The sequence below is a fragment of the Zootoca vivipara genome, chromosome 16 (assembly GCF_965207765.1).
Source record: "Zootoca vivipara chromosome 16, rZooViv2.hap1.1, whole genome shotgun sequence".
Classification (NCBI taxonomy): Eukaryota; Metazoa; Chordata; class Lepidosauria; order Squamata; family Lacertidae; genus Zootoca; species Zootoca vivipara.
The window spans coordinates 24757587-24781241 of NC_142599.1; the positions used below are offsets into that span (position 1 = coordinate 24757587).

At 45.8% G+C, this 23655-nt stretch overlaps 2 protein-coding genes across 3 annotated transcripts; both read right to left on the reverse strand.

Moving 5' to 3' along the window:
* Positions 1-167: 167 nt before the first annotated feature.
* On the reverse strand, positions 168-7035 carry LOC118075951 (arylacetamide deacetylase-like 4). Of its 2 annotated transcripts, none has more exons than XM_035098383.3 (4): positions 5988-7035; positions 5166-5382; positions 4296-4359; positions 168-1810 (listed from the first exon to the last, which is right to left on the reverse strand). In XM_035098383.3, the coding sequence occupies exons 1-4, from the start codon at positions 6162-6164 to the stop codon at positions 1030-1032; spliced, it is 1239 nt and encodes a 412-aa protein (XP_034954274.1). In that variant the 5' UTR covers positions 6165-7035; the 3' UTR covers positions 168-1029. The 2 variants fall into 2 exon arrangements, with proteins under 2 accessions (XP_034954274.1, XP_034954273.1); XM_035098382.3 differs by lacking the exon at positions 5988-7035 and adding an exon at positions 5494-5646.
* Positions 7036-15438: 8403 nt separating this feature from the next.
* LOC118075887 (arylacetamide deacetylase-like 3) lies at positions 15439-23300 on the reverse strand. The gene is made up of 4 exons (XM_035098256.3): positions 22062-23300; positions 19937-20153; positions 19179-19242; positions 15439-16220 (listed from the first exon to the last, which is right to left on the reverse strand). Exons 1-4 carry the CDS (start codon positions 22236-22238, stop codon positions 15446-15448), a joined length of 1233 nt encoding a protein of 410 aa, XP_034954147.2. The 5' UTR covers positions 22239-23300; the 3' UTR covers positions 15439-15445.
* Positions 23301-23655: the final 355 nt, after the last annotated feature.

A 23655-nucleotide genomic window follows, 5' to 3' on the forward strand; every position in this document is an offset into this window, starting at 1 on the left:
ATTGCTGCGCGTTTAAAGGGTTTTTTTTAATAAATGATTTTTGCTACTGGCTTTTCTCTTGCCGTTCTTTCTGATTTGCATTATTAAAAGCTTTATCGTTGTTAGGCACCAGCCCAAGCTCTGCAAATATACACCTGCCGGATGACAATTGCAAACAGAAGCGTTGCTTTTTAACACATTTATTTTTTATTGTTTCATGAAATCTATATACAACCTTGATTGCAAGGGGGGGACCCTCAAAGCAGTTTGCAAGAGGAACAAAACAACAAAATTATCAGTAAAAACAGCTCTTTAAAAGATTCAGAAAAGAAGGATGGAATAAACAATGAGCTTAAAACATATATCAACTTTATTCATATCTGGATAGGCTGGCATTAACAACAATGATTTTAGCAGGCACCAAAAATAGTGTGGCAAGGGACCCTGCTTGCTAGCAATAGGCAGGGAGTTCCAAAGTGTGTGCCCTACCACACTAAAAGTTCGATTTCTTACAAATGCAGAATGAGTGTTACGAAATGAGTGTTTTGCTATAATCCTGTCTAATGGTGTACTTAAATGAGTTTATATCACTCCCAAGGGCTTAGCTCAGTTTATCTTAATAAACAGGAGCGCCTTCCTTATTGCTAAATATCTTCAAATATTATGGAGCAACAGTTAATTGAATAAGCTAACCTGGTGACCCGGTAGGATGGCTTTAAAAGGATTAGGCCCAATTCATGGAGGAGGCTATAGCTATGATCTTCCTCCACTATTGCAAGCTGTATGATGCTGAATGCTGCAAAAGTTTTCTTGCACCCAGGTACTGCTTGCAGGCATCACAAGAGGCCTCTGCTTGCTCACTCTGAGAACAGGATGGTGGATGAGGTGGACCGATGGCCTGATCCAGCAGTGCTTTGCTTAAGAACTAACAAATGTCATGGTGATTTTAATCAATCAGACTGGGTCTTACTTTAGGATTGGGACAACAGGGAAGAGGGAATGTTCACCCACAACAGGGGAAGGCTGCCAGTGGAAGACAAAGAAGGTCATTCATTTATATAAACTTTTTAAGAATTGTACCACATGCTGCATACATATCCTTGAGCTCGGAAATTCAAGTGGCCATAAATCAAAAAAGGTAATTGTTGCATGGCATGCATCTGGAAGATGATGATAAGTCACTGGCACACCGTTGTCCTCTAGCCGCTTTTTAAACAACAGCCCGTCATCCCGGAGAATATCATACTCGCAAGTTAGAATGAAAGTCTCCGGGAGCTGGCGGATTATGTCATCCTCTGCTAGAAGGGGGGCATACATTGTCTCTTCAGCTCTTTTAACTTGTTCATAAAGTTCTTCTGAAAATGGAGCAGGAGCGTGAGGGACATAGCCCCTAGCCTTAAATTCTTCTGGAATGTAATCAGCACTGATCCATTTTTGGTATTTCTCCCGCAAATCAGGAGGGACATGGGAACCTTTTATCACCCCCTCCACGTTTATGTCCTTCCCAGTGAGATGTCTCAAACCAAGTTTGATAGCTCGTTTCCTGAACAAGGGAGGAACTGATTGGTTTTGCTGATAGGATGGCAAATCAAAGTCCCCTGTTTGTAGGAATGGGTAGATCAGGACCTGAGCTCGCAGTCTTGGGAGGTCCTCCCTGGTCACCAGTTCTTGGCAAACAGCTGCAGCAAAAGTGCCTCCGCTACTCTCCCCTACAATGGCAATGCAGTTGGGGTCCACTCCATATTCCTTGGCATTCTTCAGAAAGTGTATTGCAGCAGTTAAACAGTCCATTACAGGGACTGGATAGGGATGCTCAGGAGCTAAACGAAATCTAAAGAGAAAACAAGATATCGCCCACATTCGACAACATACACTTCATGGAAAAAGACCATTTTCTGTAACAGCATACTGCAAGTGCTGAGAATCTCCCCCCTCCCCTCCCTGGCCATATTTCTTTCTGTGCAAGCTTCTGGGGGGCACACAGGTGGACCTGAGACAAAAATGGAAAGCAAATGCAAACCTTCCCTTTTGAAGAATAGACTGTTTCATTACAACACACCTTTCTCTACCTTCCAGCTCCTTCCTTCTTGCATACCCCCCATCATTTCTCCGATGAAAATAGGGACATTCTATTCCATAATAATAATCAATTAGTTATACCCCACCCATCTGACTGGGTTGCCCCAGCCACTCTGGGCGGCTTCTAACATATATAACAACATAAACGTAAAGGTAAAGGGACCCCTGACCATTAGGTCCAGTCGTGACCGACTCTGGGGTTGCGGCGCTCATCTCACGTTATTGGCCGAGGGAGCCGGCGTACAGCTTCCGGGTCATGTGGCCAGCATGACAAAGCCGCTTCTGGCGAACCAGAGCAGCACAAAGAAACGCTGTTTACCTTCCCGCTGTATTTATCTACTTGCACTTTGACGTGTTTTCAAACTGCTAGGTTGGCAGGAGCTGGGACCGAGCAACGGGATCTCACCCCGTCGTGGGGATTCGAACCGCCGACCTTTTGATCAGCAAGCCCTAGGCTCAGTGGTTTAACCCACAGCACCGCCCACATCCCCATATATAACAACATAATAAAGTATTAAACATTAAAACACTTCCCAATACAGTGCTGCCTTCAGATGTCTTCTAAAGGTTGTATACTGTAGTTACTTATTTCTTTGGCTCAGGGGTCGCATAATTCCAAACCCTCCAACATTTCTTGATGAAAATAGGGACGTCCTAAAGAAAAGTGGGACATTCTGGGATCAAATCAGAAACCGGGATGGCTTCTGAAAATCTGGGACTGTCACTGAAAATAGGGGCACTTGGAGGTTCTATTTTTGTTTTCCTCTGTCCATTAGCAGGTTCCTGTAGCACCACCCAGCACCCTGTGCATCAATGAAGTTATAATCCCACTACTTGGTATCTACCTTTGCTCCCTCCACAGCTCTCCTGATCAGGTTGGCAAGACTCCTAGCAATTGCTAATACCAATGGATACTATAGTCACAAGGATGATGTGCTACCGCGACTATGAGAGGCAGTAATGCTTCTGAATACCAGTTGCTGGAAACTGTAACTGGGGAGAGAGCTCTTCTGCTCAGGTCCTACTTGTGCCTTTCCCATGTCAAAGGGGTTTGAATGTCAAAGGGGTTTGAACTAGAAATCTAAATACAAAAATGAACACCCATTCATTCTACATAAATGTTGGCAAAATCACTGTTTACAACTTTATAAGGCTGGATGGCATTTCACCGATTGAAGTTGAATCCCAACAAGATAGAAGTAGTGTTTCTGGGGGACAGGGGCTCGGTGGGTGTGGGGGACTCCCTGGTTCTGAATGGGGAAACCGTGCTCCTAAAGGACCAGGTGCACAGCCTAGGAGTCATTCTGGACTCACAGGTGTCCATGGGGGCACAGGTCAGGTCTGTGTCTACCAACTCCACCTGGTACGCTGGCTGAGACCCTACCTGCCTGCACATTGTCTCACCAGGGTGGTACATGCTCTGGTCATCTCTGGCTTTGACTACTGCAATGCGCTCAATGTGGGGCTACTTTTGAAGGTGACTCGGAAAGTACAACTAATCCAGAATGTAGCAGCTAGACTGGTGACTTGGAGCAGCTGTTGGGACCATATAACTCTGGTGTTAAAAGAACGACATTGGCTCCCAGTACATTTCAGAGCACAAATCAAAGTGTTGGTGCTGACCTTTAAAGTCCTAAACGGCTTCAGCTCTGTATACCTGAAGGAGCATCTCCACCCTCATCGTTCAGCCAGGACATTGAAATCCGGCTCTGAGAGCCTTCTGGATGTTCCCTCACTGCTAGAAGTAAAGTTACAGGGAACCAAGCAGAGGGCCTTCTTGTTAGTGGAGGAACACCCTCCTCAGACCCTCCAAGTGACTCTATTTTCTAGGGACAGTCCCAGATTTACAGAAGCTGTCCCGGTTTCTGATTTGACCCCGGAATGGCCCACTTTTCCTTATGATGTCCCTATTTTAATCCGAGAAATGTTGAAGAGTATGGTAGGACATCGGTATTTTCATCAGAGAAATGTTGCTGGGTATGTCAGATGTCAAGGAGATGAGTAACTATATAACCTTTTTGAAGACATTTGAAGGCAGACCTGTTAAGGGGAGCTTTTTAATGTGCAATGTTTTATTACATTTTTATATGTTGGCTGGGTGAGGTACAAATAATAAAATAAAATAAAATAAAATAAAAGAATAGAATAGAATAGAATAATTCCTCTGGGATCAGGTCTTAGGAGAGGTTAGAAGCTGAGGGGCATTACACGGATACCAAGAGAGTGAAACCACTTACCCGACACTCACAACCACTGAATCACTTTGGTTGGCCATGAAACGGCAGACCTTTTCAGAGGCTCCTGGAAGAAAGCAAAAGCCCCCCCCCCCAACACCTCCATTACAATTTTTCCTGGTCAAGACCACTGATATAATTGTGAGTTGAAGTCTGTGTCAGTCCTGCTAAAAGTAAATCTTTTGAAATCAAGAGATATGACTAATTTAGATCTGCTTATTTATTTATTTTTATGTCATAATAAAATGTACAGTACATGCCACACGATTAGAGAAAACAACAACTTTGAATCGATCTCAGTTGGTCAATCTCAGCTGAACTATTTGTAAATCACTCACTAAAAACCATTATGTGGGTTTTACTCTCTCCTGATCAGGAACAGAAACCAGTGTCAATGGCAAAAAATAAAACAAAACAAAACTTCCAGCCACATTTCTGGGCTTCTTTCCAGTTACTTCTGATCATATCTGGGATCCCTTTCATAGAAGTCCTTTGGGGCATGAAGCAGAAACAGCTTCTTTGACATTTTAAGGATATTTTATTGACTGTGATACTAGGAATTAATACAGTACTAGAACTGATTACCTTTTTGTAACAGGGCCCCCGTTTTCTTACCACGCAATCACATCCTACATTAAATTTAAACTGTCAACAGCAGCAGTACGGACCACCCATAGCTGTCAAGTTCTTCCTTTTAAGGGAAATTCCCTTATGCTGAAAAGGCTTCCTCGCGAGAAAAGGGAAAACACGACAGCTATGGAATCACCCCACCTCTACATAGCAAACATTTTGGGAACTTTACATTAAAGTACCACCCCAAATTCTCCACAAACCATATAGTAAACCTTTTTGAGACTCTTTCAAAGAACTTACGGATGCTTCCAGTGATTCCAGCGCCTCCATGAAGGAAGATGATTCCTCTCCTGTTCCCAGCAGGTGATGTCTTGGGCCAGTACACCCTCACGGGCACCCCATCAAAAACCAGGTCCTTTTGGATCAACTTTGAGTCCTTCCCTGTTGGTATGACATTGAATGCAATCTTCCAGATGATGTATCTATTGCAAATGCCCAGTTTTTCCAGAATCAATCCCTGTTTAAATCAAAACATTTAGCATACATATATATGTACATAAGAATGTAAAAAGAGCCTGTTGGACCTGCCCAATGGCCCATCTAGTCCAGCAGCCTGTTTTCACAGTACCTGTGGGAAACCTTCAAGCAGGATCTGTGCACAGGAGCCCTCTCCCATCAAAAGGTATTCAGAAACATTGCTGCCTTCAGCTTTAGACGCAGAGCATAAGCATGGAGACTAGTAGCCACCCCAAACCTCCTCCTCCCTGAATTTATCTTATCTTCTTTGGAAGCTATTCAACTTGGCAGCCATCACTGCCTCCTGTGAAAGAGACTTCCATAGTTTGAATATGTCAGGTGCGGAGAAGTCCTTTCTTCTATCTGTCCTGAATCTTCCAACATTCAGCTTCATTGGATGCCCGCAAGTTCTAGTGTCATGAGAGGAGGAGAAAAGCTTTTCTCTATACACTTTCTCCATGTCATCCATAATTTTACAGACCTCCATCATGTCACCAGTTGCTTGCCTTTTCCCTGAACTAGAAAATCCTGAACATTGTAGCCTTATTGATAAGAAGCGTGGGTCACTCCATCCCTTCGATTGTGATATATGCAAAACAAACTTACCAGTCCAAGTGAATATTCCATTGCAAAAGCGAAAACTCGTAATTTTGCGCCCTGGGTGATTCCTGGAGGAACGTAGGTCCTTTTAAAATGATAATAGACTCCCCATGCAAACAGCAAGGAATGAATGAATGAAAATATATATAATATCAGCATCCACAGAGTTCCACCAAATGCCATTTCCCTTAAACTCAGAAGCGTAAAGGTAGGGAATTTGCCTGAGCTGATGCTTTTGTAGGGAGTTTGTCTGGGACAATGCTAATCAGCTTTTGTATGAGAATAGTCTTCTCCATGTGCAAGAACATCCTCAGCCAACCCACATACTTAGCTTTCAACTGAGAAAATATTTTAGTAATCCGTTCAGATTGAAGGCTATCCTGGATTATTGATTGCTGCTGTTATTCCTCACACAGGGTGTGGCTGTACACTCTCATCCCTCCTCCAGAGGGGAGAGGTGCATGGGATTTCCATAGATTCATGAAGGCCGAGCAGATCAGGACAAGCATCGTTTTCTTGTTTTAGCCTTGCAACACATACTCATTTTGTGATGCTTCCTCTCCCACACAAAATACTTTAGCATCTCATGAATTGGACAGCTCAGGTTATCAGGGACGGCACATCAAAGCCATGGGCGCAGATGCGGAGGAAGGGGGTGCGCTGGGGGCAGGCCTACCCGGGTGTCAAGACTGAAGGGGTGTGTGTGAGAAAAAATGGCAAAAAGGCGCAAAAAGTATTCCGCCCAGCAGCGCGCCTTCGCTCTTTCCCCCGCCTTCCCGCCCGCCCCTCGCGCCTCGTCTAGTCCTTCCTCTCCCTCCTGCGCCCGCCCAACACGCAGTTCCTATCCGACTCCCCGGCCTTTGCTTTCACGGTATATCCGCGTGCATGCTAGGAAAAGCAGCGTAGCAGGCTTTGCATTTTGTTTCCTTTTATAGACAGGCAGGTGCCCTTCCGCAGACTAGCCTTGCAAACGGAGAGAGGAGCTTTCTGCAAACCGCGGGGGACTTTCCATACATCCACACATCCTCCCTTGAAGGCGAAGTTGCCCTGCCTCGTTGCCTTAAGGGTTAAAGCTAGAGAGTGCAAGCTGCTAGAGAGAGAGCGCAAGAGAGAGAGAGAGAGAGAGAGATGCTGGATACTGACTTGGGAAAAGGGGCGCGGCCTAAGAAGAACAGCTGACCCGTCCCCTCTACCGTCGGGTACTGCCCTTGTCCTGCAAGGAATCGGGTGCGTGCAAAGCGCCTTGGCGTGCAGCAAGCTTTGGGTGGGTGGGTGCTTGTGCAATGCAATGCAGTACCCGTGGAACTGGGGTTGGGGGTGGAGAGAGAGCAGGCAGGGAAGCTGCGGGTCAGGTGGGGGAGGGGTTGCAGCTGATTCATCCTCGTTGCAGAGAAGAGTCTGGCTTCTCCCTGAAGGTACAGTACGTTCTCTCTCTCTCTCTCTCTCTCTCTCTCTCTCTCACACACACACACACACACACACGTACGTCTGCGTGCACACACAGATCACGTGAAGAGTCCTGTACTGTAGTTTGATCAGGCCAACGGCCCATCTAGTCCCGCAGCCTGTTAGAATCATAGAGATGGAAGGAAGGGGACCCTCAGAGTCATCTAGTCCAACTCCCTGCAATGCAGGAATCTCAGTACAGTACTGTCTCTTCACGGTGACCAAGCCTGCAAGGAGGATTGGAGCCCAAGAGCATCTCTCCCCTCCCGCAGCTTCCAGCAACTGCTATTCAATTAAGCATAATAATAATAATTTAACAACATTTATAACCCGCCCATCTGGCTGGGTTTCCTCAACCACTGGGACAGCTCCCAACAGAATATTTTTTTTTAAAAAAAACAATGAAACATCAAACATTTAAAGCTTCTGTATACAGGGCTGCCTTCAGATGTCTTATAAAAGTCAGATAGATGTTTATTTCCTTGACATCTGACAGGAGGGCGTTCCACAGGGCAGGCGCAACTACCGAGAAGGCCCTCTGTCTGGTTCCCTGTCCCTGAGTTGATATATATAGAGCATCTATCCTAAATTTGTCAGCTTCTCTCAAAGAAGCAGGATAAGGAAGTTTTTAATGATTGGTGTCTTATTATGTTTTTATATTTTGCTGGAAGCCTCCCAAAGTGGTTGGGGAATTATTGGTAATATATTCATACAAAACCTTTGCTCCTCGTTTGCAATCCTACTGGCTGAATTTGATCTGAGTCCTGGGTTAGCTCAGTTGGTAGAGGTTGTGGGTTTGAGCCCCACCCTGTTAAAAAATTCCTGCATTGCAGGGTGTTCAACTAGATGGCCTCTTGGTCCCTTCCAACTCGTATGATTCTATGGTCTATGAACCTCACTCATTCGCAATGAGGGAACAACCACATTTTTTTAAAGCAAACTTTTGTTAGAAGTTCTGCAACCCACCTTTGCATAATAGGATGATGGCTTTGTAAAATTGGAGGGGGAAGGAGAAGGAATCTCAGAGTGGGCTTTTTTGTGGGGGACATGACTTTTCTGGTCAGTGGGCAGAAGGAGCTTGGGTCAATCGCCAGCTAGAGATCTGCCATCCCCTTGTCTTGGTCCAGGTTTGGGTCTCTGCCTCCTCCTAGGAGTTCAGATGCGCACAGTTGCCACAGACAGATTGGGAATTGCTTTAACAAATATCCTGCAACCAACCACCTCCTGGGCCCTCTGGTCTTTCCCACTGCCAATAAAAATAAAATAACTGTTTACCTGAGGCTGACACAAAAGCTCACATACTACTGTATATAAATGAATGAAATGTTGATGTCTTTCCCCCTTTCCTTCCCTCTCTCTTCCCACTTATCTCCCCCCCCCCCCAACTCCATATTGCCCAGAACAATACTGTCTCACTCTAAATAGGACTGACTTGTTTGAAGGATTATGTGTCTTGAAAACAGAGACTCTGGATCAGGGCTCCCCAAACTAAGGCCTGGGGGCCGGATGCGGCCCAATCGCCTTCTAAATCCGGCCCGCGGACAGTCCGAGAATCCGCATGTTTTTACATGAGTAGAATGTGTCCTTTTATTTAAAATGCATCTCTGGGTTATTTGTGTGGCCTGCCTGTTGTTTTTACATGAGTAGAAAGTGTTCTTTTATTTAAAATGCATCTCTCGGTTATTTGTGGGGCATAGGAATTTGTTCATTTTTTTTTTTCAAAATATAGTCCGGCTCCCCACAAGGTCTAAGGGACAGTGGACCGGCCCCTTGCTGAAAAAGTTTGCTGACCCCTGCTCTGGATGTACCCAAGAATTTAATAAAAACATTTTAAAAAATCACAGTCTCTCTAGTCCATTAACATTATTCAATGCAGCTTCATTATTGGAAAGCCATGGAATGTGATCCTGCAAAGGGCCAGTCTAAGTATTAGGGCTGCCACCTTGTTTTGTACCTATGAGGCAGACAACCTGTGGTAGGTAAATAAGACATTTTGGGTTGTAGTTGAGGAAATTTCCTCTGCGCCAGCACAAAAGCCCCAAAACACAAAAAGCACATAGTAAAGGAGTCTTGGTAGACCACAAACCTGACATGAGTCAACAGTGTGATGTAGCATCTTAAAAAACCAATGCAATTCTGGGCTGCATCAATAGGAGTATAGCATCTCTAGATCAAGGGAAGTAAAAGTACCACTGTATTCTGCTCTGGTCAGACCTCACCTGGAGTACTGTGTCCAGTTCTGGGCACCACAGTTCAAGAAGTATACTGACAAGCTGGAAAGTGTCCAGAGTAGGGCAACCCAAATGGTCAAAGGCCTGGAAACGATGCCTTATGAGGAACGGCTTAGGGAGCTGGGCATGTTTAGCCTGGAGAAGAGAAGGTTAAGGGGTGATATGATAGCCATGTTCAAATATATTAAAGGATGCCATATAGAGGAGGGAGAAAGGTTGTTTTTTGCTGCTCCAGAGAAGCGGACACGGAGCAATGGATGCAAACTACAAGAAAGAAGATTCCACCTAAACATTAGGAAGAACTTCCTGACAGTAAGAGCTGTTCGACAGTGGAGTTTGCTACCAAGGAGTGTGGTGGAGTCTCCTTTGAAGGTCTTTAAGCAGAGGCTTGACAGCCATCTGTCAGGAATGCTTTGATGGTGTTTCCAGCTTGGCAGGGGGTTGGACTGGATGGCCCTTGTGGTCTCTTCCAACTCTATGATTCTATGATTCTATACATGTTTTATCTATCACCTTACAACAGGCACTGTATGGAGTAGTTACAGAAATCTCAGTATGGTGCCTATCTCTTATTCTGAGATGTGGGCTGAAGAAGTACCAAATACCAGTTTTTGTGCAGCTTGGGCCTATTCATATTTAGAAGCCCCTGTATTTTAATGGATTCACACCCATTAGTAAGTGTGCATAAGAGTAGAGCATTACCTGTGTTAAGTTGGAAAAGACTTACAGTATTTGCTTATGGTCTGGGGTTCAGGGGTGCCAATGCACTACCAGATACCCTGCTTATGGAATCGTCTACATGCAGACAGATCTAAAGCTGTTATAAATAAAGCCTGATTGGATTTATTCTGATGACTTTTTGCAGAGTGGCAATGCGAACTTGCAATCCACATGTGGTGGCAATGCAAACTTGCAAAATAAATAAATAAATACTGGGGAATGGTTTATGAAGAACTGAAGAATATCCTTAAATGTTCCTTCCCCACGAAGCCAGAAGCATTCCTTTTAGCTATAATAGGACAGGAGATTCCAGATAAAGTAAAAAGCTTCTTCCTTTACGCAACAGCAGAAGCAAGGGTACTATACGCTAAAATGCGGAAGAAAAGGAAAATCCCGACCAAAGACGAGTGGTTGCTTAAACTAATAGAATATGTAGAACTAGTGTATTTCAGCCCGTTCAATAACGGGCGCTAGAATCCTGGGGTTCGGAGAAGCGCTTGCGCAGCGCTTCTCCGAACCCTGGGACCTGTCCTTGCTGTCGGCGATGGGACCCTTGGTCTGACCTAGTGCAGCAGTTCTTGTGTTCCTAGGCAGCAATGATTTCTAGAAGAGTTTCACCAGAAGTGCGAGGGCAGCTGTGCCATTAAAGATCAAGGGACCATTGATAGCCCCACCAGGTTTGGGGGCTCTTGCATTAGCTCAGCATTACATTAGCAATTTGTTTCAAATTATAAATTCATTATAGTGAGAGAAGAACAGAGTGTGGGACACATTTAGAGGAGGAGTTCTTTGCATAATTTGCCTCCTGTAATGTGCAACTTTATTCTTGGATGCCAAAACCCAAGATTGCAACGTGGTGGATTTTTTTTTAAAGCAAACTCTTTTATTTTCCAATATGTACTGTATGAATACAAAATACAAAAAAGAAGAAATACAAAAACTTTCCAACCGAAATACAGAGTCAACTTATAAAATAAACGGGCGCTAGAACATTCGGCATTTTTCGGTGGCAGCGGCGCGTGGGGGGCTTTTATTCCTTGTCTAATTGATTGTTCCTTCCCCCCTCCCTTTGATCCTTAATTTATCCCTAATTTTCTCCCCCCGTTCCCAAACCCGTTTGCTTTCTATCAGAGGCAGAGAGATTTAGAATTGAATATACAAAATGGAGTTCCTCTTGCTCTTAGGGCCTGACCAGGATTATTCTGGCCCTGGTCATTGCCACCCTATACCCGGGCTCGGCTGGGGGGTGCGGGGGGTATTTCTTCCTTTACCCCCTCCGAAGCTTGTGTTTGGAGTATGGATCCCTCCCCACCCTGTTTTCGCGCACTTTTTGCGCCTGCCGTTTGGTTCCTAATTTTTTCCCGTCAATAGCGCTGCTGCTGCAAGGGCCCAGTGGCCGAATTCTGGCTCCTGGACGGCCCAGGCGGCTGCTCAGTTTTTTTAAATGTACATTAAGTTATGGACGTGATACTAGGGAGAGGGGCCTTACAGACAAGGGTTGATGATTCTCACGTGAGAAGCCAGATCAATAAATAACCATGTATAAAATACACTTCCGTGTTGAAGAGAAATATTTCAGGTAATGTCTGAATGTAAGATAAAGAAGGGTAGTGATTAATGGATATCCATGAGGTTATACATATATGCACAATATATAATAAACGTTCTAGAATCAAATAAATAGGATAAAGTACTTAAATAATGTACGCCCAGTTTTTCGGGGGGTGGGGGTGGCTCCCGCTACTTTTGTTGTCCTCCGCTGCTGTTTTTCAGTCGCCTGCTGCGTCCGGGAGGGAGCTTTGCCGTCCGGGGGGCTTGCGCCCGCCCCGGCACTTTCTGAGGGTCCCGCGGTTGGTGCTGAGCATTCGGTGGCCTCCCCGCGCCTTTCCTGGCCGTTCCGGCCCAGCGGAGGTCTCCCAGTTGCTTGCACTGTTTGGGCCTCAATTTTGGGCCTGTTAGTGAGGAGAAGCCGGGGCCTCGATTTTTTGGTCGTCCCGGCTTCCTCCTCAGGCCCTTGGGCACGTTGAGAGAGGGCCCGCCCTGCTTAGGAGCCTTGCTGCCTGCTCCTGCCTTCCACCTGGTGGCCTCTGTTTTAACTGCTTATTGAGCCAGTGCAGGGCAGAGGGGTGGGGTGTGGGGTGGGGAGTGTGTGTGTGTGTGTGTGTGTGTGTGTGTGTGTGTGTGTGTGCGTGTAGTCTCTGCGTCCAATCCCTGTGTCCCTGGGGCACATGCTCAGTAGCGCGGAAAAGGGACACACGGAATCTGGACGCAGAGACACAGGGACTTTATTATATAGGACTAGTGTATTTCAGCCCGTTCAATAACGGGCACTAGAATCCTGGGGTTCGGAGAAGCGCTTGCGCAGCGCTTCTCCGAACCCTGGGACCTGTCCTTGCTGTCGGCGGCAGGGGGACAGGAACGGAGGAGAAGAAAGCGCTGCTTTCTCCTTCCTTCCTCTCCTCCAGCCACCGACAGGAAGGACGCGGGACACAAATGCCTACCTCGCCGCCGCTGTTTCGCGGCCTCCCGCCGCTCCTCTTACGGGCCAGGGAGGGTTGTCAGGAGGAGGCCTCTGCCGGCCTCCACCCTCGCTTCCCTGACGTGCCCTGCAGTGAGGCGGTGTCCGGCCGGGAGCAGCGGTTGGAGGAGGCAGAGGTGGGGGAGAGTGCGCACGTGCAGTCTCTCCGTCCAATCCCTGTGTCCCTGGGGCACATGCGCAGTAACCCAGGGACACACAGAAAACTTGGACGCAGAGACACTTGCATATTATTATATAGGATTAGCCATGATGACAGCCAAAATAAGAAATACAAAGAGATAAACAGTATTAAGCGAGTGGGAACAACTAGAGGAGTATTTAAATAGAAGCGGTATAAATATACAAGTAGAGCTAAACATAGGTAAAGGGACCCCTGACCATTAGGTCCAGTCGTGACCAACTCTGGGGTTGCGGTGCTCATCTCATGTTATTGGTCGAGGGAACTTCCAGGTCATGTGGCCAGCATGACAAAGCTGCTTCTGGCGAACCAGAGCAGCACACGGAAACGCCATTTACCCGCTGTAGCGGTACCTATTTATCTACTTGCACTTTTGATGTGCTTTCGAACTGCTAGGTTGGCAGGAGCTGGGACCGAGCAACGGGAGCTCACCCCGTCACGGGGATTCGAACCACTGACCTTCTGATCGGCAAGCCCTAGGCTCTGGTTTAACCCACAGCGCCACCAGTAAACACCAGTAAACAAAGAGTGAAAGACTGGAAAGCTTTAGGAGTTGCAGCAAACCAAAGTGACTGAGTTAGGATGTCAAGGAAAGATAGGTTGGGAAGTCCAGGTAAGAAGGGTTGGGTGATGATGTATGTAACTGGAATAATGATAACTGATTGTAATTGAAGAATGCACAAACAAATTAAAATAGTAATAATTAATAAATCAGTTCATATCACACACAAGGGCTTAGCTCCATTTAGCTTGTTGTACAGGAGTGCCTCCCTTACTGCTAAATATATTCAAATATTATGGAGCCACAGTTAATCAATGGAATGAGCTAACTTGGTGACCCAGTTGGATGGCCTTAAAAGAGGATTAGGCCAATTCTTTTTCTTTTTTTAAAATTTTCTTTATTGCTCAGAATTATAACTTTACAGCATAACTTTACATCTTAACATTAAACATGTTCTTTGTTTTCAAAATGTATTTGTGATTATTATTGTCATCATTCTTAAGTCAACATTTTGACTTTACACTTTACACAAATAGAAAAAGAAAAGATGTAATTTAAAAATCATAATATTCTTCATAAACGACTTCCCGTCTCTTCCATTTTGTACTAATAATCTTATTGCCTATATTTGTCTATTGTCTTTTTATTAAAAGTATTGTCTTTTGTATCAATTTTCCCTTTATATTCAATGTCTACAGAAATTACTCAAAGGCTGTTACCGTTTTCAGATTGCAACAATTGCTTTTTAAATATCCCTTAAAATAATTCCAATGTGAGATAAACTCCTGTTTGGATTTATCTTTAATTCTTTCTGATAAATAGTCTAGCTCCGTATATTCTGTCAGTTTTAGTATCCAGTCCAATCGAGTGGGTATATACGGTATTCACTTTTCCAATGTATAGCTATTACTAGTGCCATTCAGGCCGTTTAATAAACGGGTGCTAGAACATTCGGCCTTTTTCGGTGGCAGCGGCGCGTGGGGGGCTTTTATTCCTTGTCTAATTGATTGTTCCTCCCCCCTCCCTTTGATCCTTAATTTATCCCTAATTCCCCCCCCCCCCGTTCCCAAACCCCAAGCCACAGTCCCCCCCCCTTTTTTTACCTTTACAGTCCGGGCTCGGCTGGGGGGTGCGGGGGGTATTTCTTCCTTTACCCCCTCTGAAGCTTGTGTTTGGAGTGTGGATCCCTCCCCACCCTGTTTTCGCGCCTGCCGTTTGGTTCCTAATTTTTCCCCGTCAATAGCGCTGCTGCTGCCAGGGCCCAGTGGCCGAATTCTGGCTCCTGGACGGCCCAGGCGGCTGCTTTATTGATTGTAAAGCTTTACTTTTTTAAAAAAAAGTAAGTTCGAGATAGATGTCATTCCCAAATGGTTTAATCCCTTTGCATGCCCACCGCCATATGTAACGTAGTCCTGCCAGGTTCTCCGCATCTCCAACAATTGTTAGAGCAGTTTTGTTTGTTTTTTTACCTCTTAGCAAGTTTACAGGGTGTCAAGTGGCAGTGATAGAAAACTTTTTGGAGGTTTTCCCTTATAGTGTAACAGGACGTAAACTTCCAATTAACCCTCCAAAGGTTTTCCCATTGGGACATCTCTATATTATGGCCAAGATCTTGAGCCCATCTAATCACAGATTGGGTCAATTCATGGAGGAGGCTATAGGTACGGCATGTTTGCACTATTGTGGGTTGTATGCCACTGAATACTGCTTGCTAGGAATCAGAAGTAGGAAGTAGGTACTGCTTGCAGGCATCTCAAGAAGCCTCTGCTTGGTCACTGTGAGAACAGGATGCTGGATAAAGTGAGCCAGTGATCTGATTCAGCAAATGACAAAGACGGTCATTCATTTCTATAAAACTTTTAAGAACTGTACTACATGCTGCATACATTCCTTTGAGCTTGGAAATTCAACTGGCCCCCAACCAAAAATGCTAAGTCCAGAATGGCCTGCATCTGGAAGATGACGATGTATCACAGGCACACCATTGTCCTCTAGCCGCTTCTTGTACAACAGCCCGTCATCCCGGAGAACATCATACTCACAGGTTAGAATGAAAGTCTCTGGGAGCTGGCGGATTATGTCGTCCTCTGCTAGAAGGGGGGAAAACATTGCCTCAAGAGCTCTTTTATTTTTTTCATAAAGTTCTTCTGAAAATGGGGCAGGAGCTTTAAGGGCATAACCCCTAGCCTTAAATTCTTCTGGAATGTAATCAGCACTGATCCATTTTTTGTATTTCTCCCGCAAATCAGGAGGGAGATGAGCTCCTTTTATCACCCTGTCCACGTTCACGTCCTTCCCAGTGATATATGTCATACCAAATTTAACAACTCGTTTCCTGAACAAGGGAGGAACTGATTGGTTTTGCTGATAAGATGGCAAATCGAAGTCCACTGCTTGCAGGAATGGGTAGATCAGGACCTGAGCTCGCAGTCTTGGGAGGTCCTCTCTGGTCACCAGTTCTTGGCAAACGGCTGCAGCAAATGTGCCTCCACTACTGTCCCCTACAATGGCAATGCGGCTGGGGTCCACTCCAAATTCCTTGGCATTCTTCAGAAAGTGTATTGCAGCAGTTAAACAGTCCAGCACAGGGACCGGATAGGGATGCTCAGGAGCTAAGCGAAATCTAAAGAGAAAACAACATATCGCCCACATTCAACATCATGCACTTCACAGAAAAGGACCATTTTCCTGCATCACATATTGCAAGTGCTAATAATCTTTTTCACCCCTAGGGCCACATTCCTTTCTGTGCAACCTTGTGGGGACCACATGCCAGCTGCGGGTGGTACCTGAGACAAAAATGGAAAGCAAATGCAACCTTTCCCTTTGGAAATTTACACTTGTTCCTATCACATAGCCACGCACCATTCTCTCCCCTCCAGCTGCTTCCTTCTTGTTTCCCCCCTGTCCATAGCTGGATCCACGCTTACTTTTTAAGTGTTCTTAGAATGATAATTTGTAATATCGTTCTAAAAGGCATTTTGTTTCTCCTTCGCTTCCTTTTCTACAACGTAGACCCAATTATTTGACAGGGATGACTCTGCACTGCCCTCTGGTGTCACGTTTCAATGGCACATTATTTAAGTTCTTTGACTGGTTATCCTAACCCTTTTAAAACTCATCTTGAGTGTTAAAAACCTCAACTGTAAATGAGTCCCATTAGCATCTTCCTGTAGCACCGCTCAGCATCCTGTGCATCAATGAAGTTATAATCTCACTACTTGTAATCTACCTGTCTTCCCTCCACAGCTCTCCTGATCAGGTTGGCAAGACTCCTAGCAATTGCCAATACCAATGGATACTATAGTCACAAGGATGATGTGCTACCGCCACTATGAGAGGCAGTAATGCTTCTGAATACCAGTTGCTGGAAACTGGACCTGGGGAGAGAGCTCTTCTGCTCAGGTCCTGCTTGTGCCTTTCCCATTCGGGCATCTGGTTTGCCACTGTGAGAACATGATGCTAGACTAGATGAGTCCCCTTTGGCCTGATCCAGCTGAGTTCTTACTATGTTCAATGTCAAAGGGGTTTGAACTAGAAATCTAAATACAAAAATGAACACCCATTCATTCTACATAAATGTTGGCAAAATCACTGTTTACAACTTTATAAGGCTGGATGGCATTTCACCGATTGAAGTTGAATCCCAACAAGATAGAAGTAGTGTTTCTGGGGGACAGGGGCTGGGTGTGTGTGGGGGACTCCCTGGTCCTGAATGGGGCAACTGCTGTGCCCCTAAAGGACCAGGTGCGCAGCCTGGGAGTCATTCTGGACTCACAGGTGTCCATGGGGGCACAGGTCAGGTCTGTGTCTACCAACTCCATCTGGTACGCTGGCAGAGACCCTGCCTGCACATTGTCTCACCAGGGTGGTACACGCTCTGGTCATCTCTGGCTTTGGCTACTGCAATGCGCTCAATGTGGGGCTACTTTTGAAGGTGACTCGGAAAGTACAACTAATCCAGAATGTACAGTAGCAGCTAGACTGGTAAATGGGAGAAGCAGCCAGGACCACATAACACTAGTCCTAAGAGAACTACATTGGCTCCAACGCCATAGTGAGCTCCATGGGGCATGCAGGTCGCCCTTTTTCGGGCAGTGCTGGGCCTGCAGGGTGCCCAAGGTGGCACATCCCTCCCGGGCACCCACCAGCTGAGGGAGACATGGTGGGAGTGTGCTGCCCCCGTGCTGCTTTTTTGGGCAGCACGGGGTCTGCAGGGCGCCTGAGACATTTGCCTTCCAGGGGCCCTCCTTGTGTGGCCAACACGTGCCCATTGTTTCTTTCTCAGCCACCAGAGGGTGACTGGGGGGCATGGGCATAGGCAGGGGGCAGGAGGGGGCAGTTGCCCCCCTAGAAGCAGGGCCGCTGGTGGCCAGCCTGCCCCGCTGCCCCCCGCCGCCCGGTGCCGCCTCCCTTCTCCCTGGCTGGCTGTGGGGTGGGTGGAGGGAAAGCCCCAGAGCTGTGCAAAGCGTTTGGCTGGCTTTCCCTCCGCAAGCCCCACAGCCAGCCAAGGAGAAGGGAGACGTGGAGGGAAAGCCAACCAAACGCTTTGCGCGGCTCTGGGGCTTTCCCTCCACCCGCCCCACAGCCAGCCGCCTAGATGGGACGTCTCCCTTCTCCCTTGCTGGCTGTGGGGCGGGTGGAAGGAAAGCCAGCTTTCCCTCCACCCGCCCCGGCGATCGCGGAGGGGGAGGAGGGGATCGGAACAGCCCGATTTCGGGCTGATCCTGGCACCCCCTCGCCCCTGCCAATTGCGGAGGGGGAGGGGGGGTCGGAGCAGCCCATTTTCGGGCTGATCCTGGTGCCCCCTTGCCCCTGCCGATCATGGCTTTCCTTGCCCCACTGTGGCCCCGCCCCCATGCCTTGGCCGTGCCCCTTTCCCCTCCCCCCCTCTAATTTTGATCCTGGCTACGTCCCTGGGGGGGTGCAGCAGCTCTGGTGTGCTGTGGGCCCAGCCCCTGGCCGCACTGACTTTTCTGGAGGTGCATTGGGCTCTTGGGGTGCTGGTGTACCACCCCCAAAGGTAAGTGCTTCCCATGGCAAGTCACCCTGTACGCTTCTGCCTTAGCTACCTCACTGATTGGCTCCCAATATGTTTCTGTGCACAATTCAAAATGTTGCTTCTGACCTTTAAATCCCTAAACGACTATGGCCCCAAATACCTGAAGGAGTGTCTCCACCCCCATTGTCCAACCCAGACACTGAGATTCAGCTCCATAGGACATCTGGTGGTTCCCTCATTGCCAGAGGTGAGGTTACAGGGAACCCGGCAGAGGACTTTTTCCGTAGTTGCACCCACCCTGTAGAATGTCCTCCCAGCAGATCTCAAGGAGATGAGCACCTATGTTTTTTTTTTAAATACATATGAAGAAACCCCAGATCAGGGAAGTTTTTAGTCTTTGATGATTTATTGTGTTTTTACTATTTCTTTTTGTCAGGAGCCGCCCTGAGTTGCTGGGGCTTGCTAGCCAGATGAGTACCATATACATTATATACTGTATATATAAAATTCCCTAGGAAAGGTTAGAAACTTTGGGGCATTCCACATTCTTTCTGATACGACGAGAGTGAAGCCACTTACCCAACACTCATAACCACTGAATCACTTTGGTGGGCAATGGAACAGCAAACCATTTCATAGACTCCTGGAAGAAAGCACAAGCCCCACAAAGCCCTACATTACAATTTTTCCTGGTCAAGAACACTGATATCATTGTGAGTTGAATCCAATGTTAGTCCTATTGAAAGTAAAACTGTTGAAATGAAGAGATAGATAGACAAACAGAGATAAATGGATATATCTGCTTATTTATTTATTTCTATGTATGTCATAAATTGGATGTGCCTCTTGGTTGTAGAAAACAACAACTATTCATAGATGTCCTCTGGGGAAAAGTTGGACTGGACTCCTTGTAAATGGGGCATCGCTACCTAAAAACCATTATCTGGATTTTACTCTCTTCTGATCAGTAACAGAGCAGTATCAATGGGCAAAAATCAGACCAGAAGCAAACTTCCAGCCACATTTCTGGGCTTCTTTCCAGTTATTTCTGATCACTTCTGGAAGCACTTACATAGAAGTCCTTTGGGGCATGAGGCAGAAACACCTTCTTTGACATTTTAAGGATTTTTCATTGACTGTGATACAGAGCTGGTCACCTTTGTAACAAGAGGCCTCCACCTGTTTTCTGACCACACAATCCAATCCTACACAAAACTTAAGCTGCCTACAGGAGCAGTACAAACCACTCCCATGCTTCACATAGCAAGCATTTCAAGACCTTTGCATTAAAGTACAACCTCAAATTCTCCTTTTCAAAAACATTTCAAAGAACTTACGGATGCTTCCAATGAGTCCAGCGCCTCCATGAAGATAGATGATTCCTCTCCTGTTCCCAGCAGGTGATGTCTTGGGCCAGTACACCCTCACGGGCACCCCATCAAAAACCAGGTCCTTTCTGATCAACTTTGAGTCCTTCCTTGTTGGTAAGGCATCGTATAGAGCCCTGAGGACGATATACTTATGGCAAATGCCCAGTTTATCCAAAAACGCTCCCTGTTGAAACCAAAACATTCAGCATTTATGATCAGTCTTAGATAATTTTGCACTTTTAAAAAGTGCATACATGCACTGTCTGTGGAACAAACCCCTCACTTCTGAGACACCTACACTGTATATCAATCAATACTTTATTGCGGTCCAAAGACCCATAAAACATAAACCATTAAACAATTTCAAAACTAGATAAAGTTAAAACGACCAGACAGACAGGTGGTAGAACCAAGGCAGTCATTTTGTTTTATCTAGGGCATAATGATCTTTGTTTCTTATAACCTCCAAAAGAAACTTTGCCACGGCCAGTGTAATATCATTTGACCTGTCTTCCAAAAAATATTTAATATAGGAGGCTTCGAATTTTCCCAGCAAATTTTCCAGTAAGGGTTTGATCAGTTGATCCCTTGCTTGCTCATATTTTCCACAATACAGTAGGATATGCTTCATACAATCGATGTCCTGGGAAACATAGACCAAGCCTATTCTGATACGGGATGCCTCTCAGTCTACCATTTAGAACTTCCGAGGGAAATACATTTAGTCTGGCTTTGGTAAATAAACGCCGATAGGTAGGTAAAGACAAATTCCTAAGGTATGAGGATATCCGAATGTCATACCCGTATTGGATTTACATTTATTTATTATTATGGCCGAGGACCAGCTCTTAGAAGTAAAATAAAATAAAACGGATCCCTTTGAAAAACAGTTTCCGGGAGCATAACGTATAAAAGTTGCTTCGAACAAGATTTAAAAGAAAATTATTAATTATATAACAGTGCTAAAAGTTTAACCCTTAAAATAGTGGTTGCAGAAAGCTGAGCCTAGCTCGCTCGGGGTGCCGTTGAGGAAAAAAATCAGACGGGCTGGGAAGAAAGTCTGTGTCTGCATATTTGGGCACAGAATCTGGCGACCGCCCTGGTTGTTTTCAGGTCTTTGCCTAGCAAGAGCAGGTTGTATCATTGCTTTTCTGGGAGGCTTGCTAAGCTCACCAGTATGGGGTCCAGGATCTCCCTTCGAGCTTCTTCATATAGGGGTCATCTGAAGAACAGATGCTCAGGGCTTCCTATTTCCCCTAATGGGCATACCCAGAGTTTGGGCGTATGGGATTTTTTTTTTGATTGGATTCCAGCTGCGGCCGGGCTACAAATTACATATGATCGGGATCACAGGTCACTATATCAGATATCTCAAAGCCTTTGCCTCGGGGATTCAAGGGCAGTGTCGTAACCCAGATGATATAAAAGGGATGATGGCACTGTATGTCCTTTCATTCACCACTCCCCACTTAGAGATTGGGATGCTGTGAAGCTATCTACAGTATCTATAGATATAGATATATATGTACGTGTATATAAGCATATATACACATAAGAACATAAAAAGAGCCTGTTGGACCTGGCCAATGGCCCATCTAGCCCAGCAGCCTGTTCTCACAGTGCCTGTGGGAAACCTTCAAGCAGGATCTGAGCCCAGGAGCCCTCTCCCCTTCCTGTTATCTGGTGTTCAGAAGCATTGCTGCTTCCAGCTCTAAAGGCAGAGCATAGGCAAGGAGGCTAGCAGCAATCCATAGCCTTCTCCTTTGTGAATTTACCTTTGGATAGGTATTCAATTTGGCAGCCGTCACTGCCCCTTGTGAGAGTGACTTCCATTATTTGAATATGTTCGGTGTGAAGAAGTACTTTCTTCCAACTGTCCTCAATCTTCCAACATTCAGCTTCATTCAATTGTCCACAAGTTCTAGTTTCATATGAGAGGGAGAAAAACTTTCTCCATGTTATGCTAAATTTTATAAACTTCTATCATGTCGCCTATTACTCGCCTTTTCTCTAAACTAAAATATTTGAAAGGTTACAGCCCTTCTTGTAGAGGGGCTACCTCATTGCTGTGACATACGTAAAATAAACTTACCAGCGCAAATCCATATCCCACTACGAAATCGACAAGTATTAATTTTGCACGACCGCTTATTCCTTGAGGCAGGTGGGGCCTGGTAAGACGATAACAAACTCCCCATGCAATCAGCAAGGAGTGAATGAAAATGGTCATATATAATATCAGCATCCACAGGGTTCCACAAAATGTCATTTCCCTTCAACTCAGAAGCACAGAGGTAGAGACTTCGTCTTAGCAATTGCTAAGTAGCTTTTGTACAAGAACAGTCTACCGCATGCAAGAGAACATCCTTGGCCAACCCACACAGCTTTCAGTTGAGAAGAAAATAAGGCTACCCGTAGCCTCTGAATTTTCAGATTAGCAAGCATCATTCTCTTACGTCAGGTGTTGCCTACGCAACACGTTTCAATTTTGTGGTGCTTGCCATCCCACACAAAACACTTTGGCCTCTTTCATCCCTCATGATTCAGAGAGCCCAGATTATCAGGGATGGAACATCAATGTCACTGATAACATCCTGCCAACAGCAGTATCACTGCCCCTGTCAGGACAGCGTGGTGAGCAAAGAGGTTGGCACTGTGCAGACACACAATGGGAGCCAATCCTGCCCAGGTAGTTGCGATTGCACAAATCTGATTGCTGCTCATGCAACTCCACTTTTCATTGATTTAGTTCATTTATTTATAAAAAGAAGCAGCACCCAAGTTTTCAGTTTCCTCTGTGGGCAGCTGGTCAAGCGTGGCACAGCTGAGGACTGTGTAACTCTCCTCACTCTTTTTCTTGATGATGAGCGGGGCATCGTTGAATGGGAAGGATTAGGTGTTCTCACACTGAAAGCCATTTCCAAAGAAATCTCCCTCTTCTGCCAGGGGCCCCAGCTGTGCAAGAGCAACTACCTGGGCAGGAAAGCCACCTGCATCAGAATGGGCACATTTATTTTGTCTTTTAAAAAGTGATGAAGTTTTGATACAAGCTCTTCTCTTTCCTAGCAAACAAGAGGCATTTATTGAAGTTCAAGGACACATTCTAGCCTGAAAACAAAGGAGCCAACTCCTAGGGGCCAAGGAGTATTCCCCCACTTGGAAAATATTTGAGGGGGCCTCCCTCCCCCAAAGTTGACTGGCATTGCCATTCAAATGGTGTATACCTTTCAACATTTCTCTGAGGAAAATTGGGATGTCGTACAGTATTCAACAACAACAACAATTTTATGACAGACACTGCTCCTGCAACACACCTTCGTTTTTGTGATGCTTGCCCTCCCACACAAAATACTTTGACGTCTTTAATCCCTCGTGATTCAGACAGCCCGAGTTATCAGCCCAAGCACATCAATGCCAGTGTTGACATCCTGCCAACAGCGGTGTCACGATCCTTGTCAGGACAGTCCTTTGAGCAAATTCAGGATGTCCTATTCAACAACAACAACAACAATAATTTCATTTATACACCAACCTCAGCCACTCTAGGTAGCTTTCAACATATATAAAAACATAACAAAACATAAAACATTATAAAACTTCCCAATACAGTGCTGCCTTCAGATGTCTTCTAAAGGCCATATAGTTACTTATCTCCTTGGCTCAGGGGTTGCATAACTCTATACCCT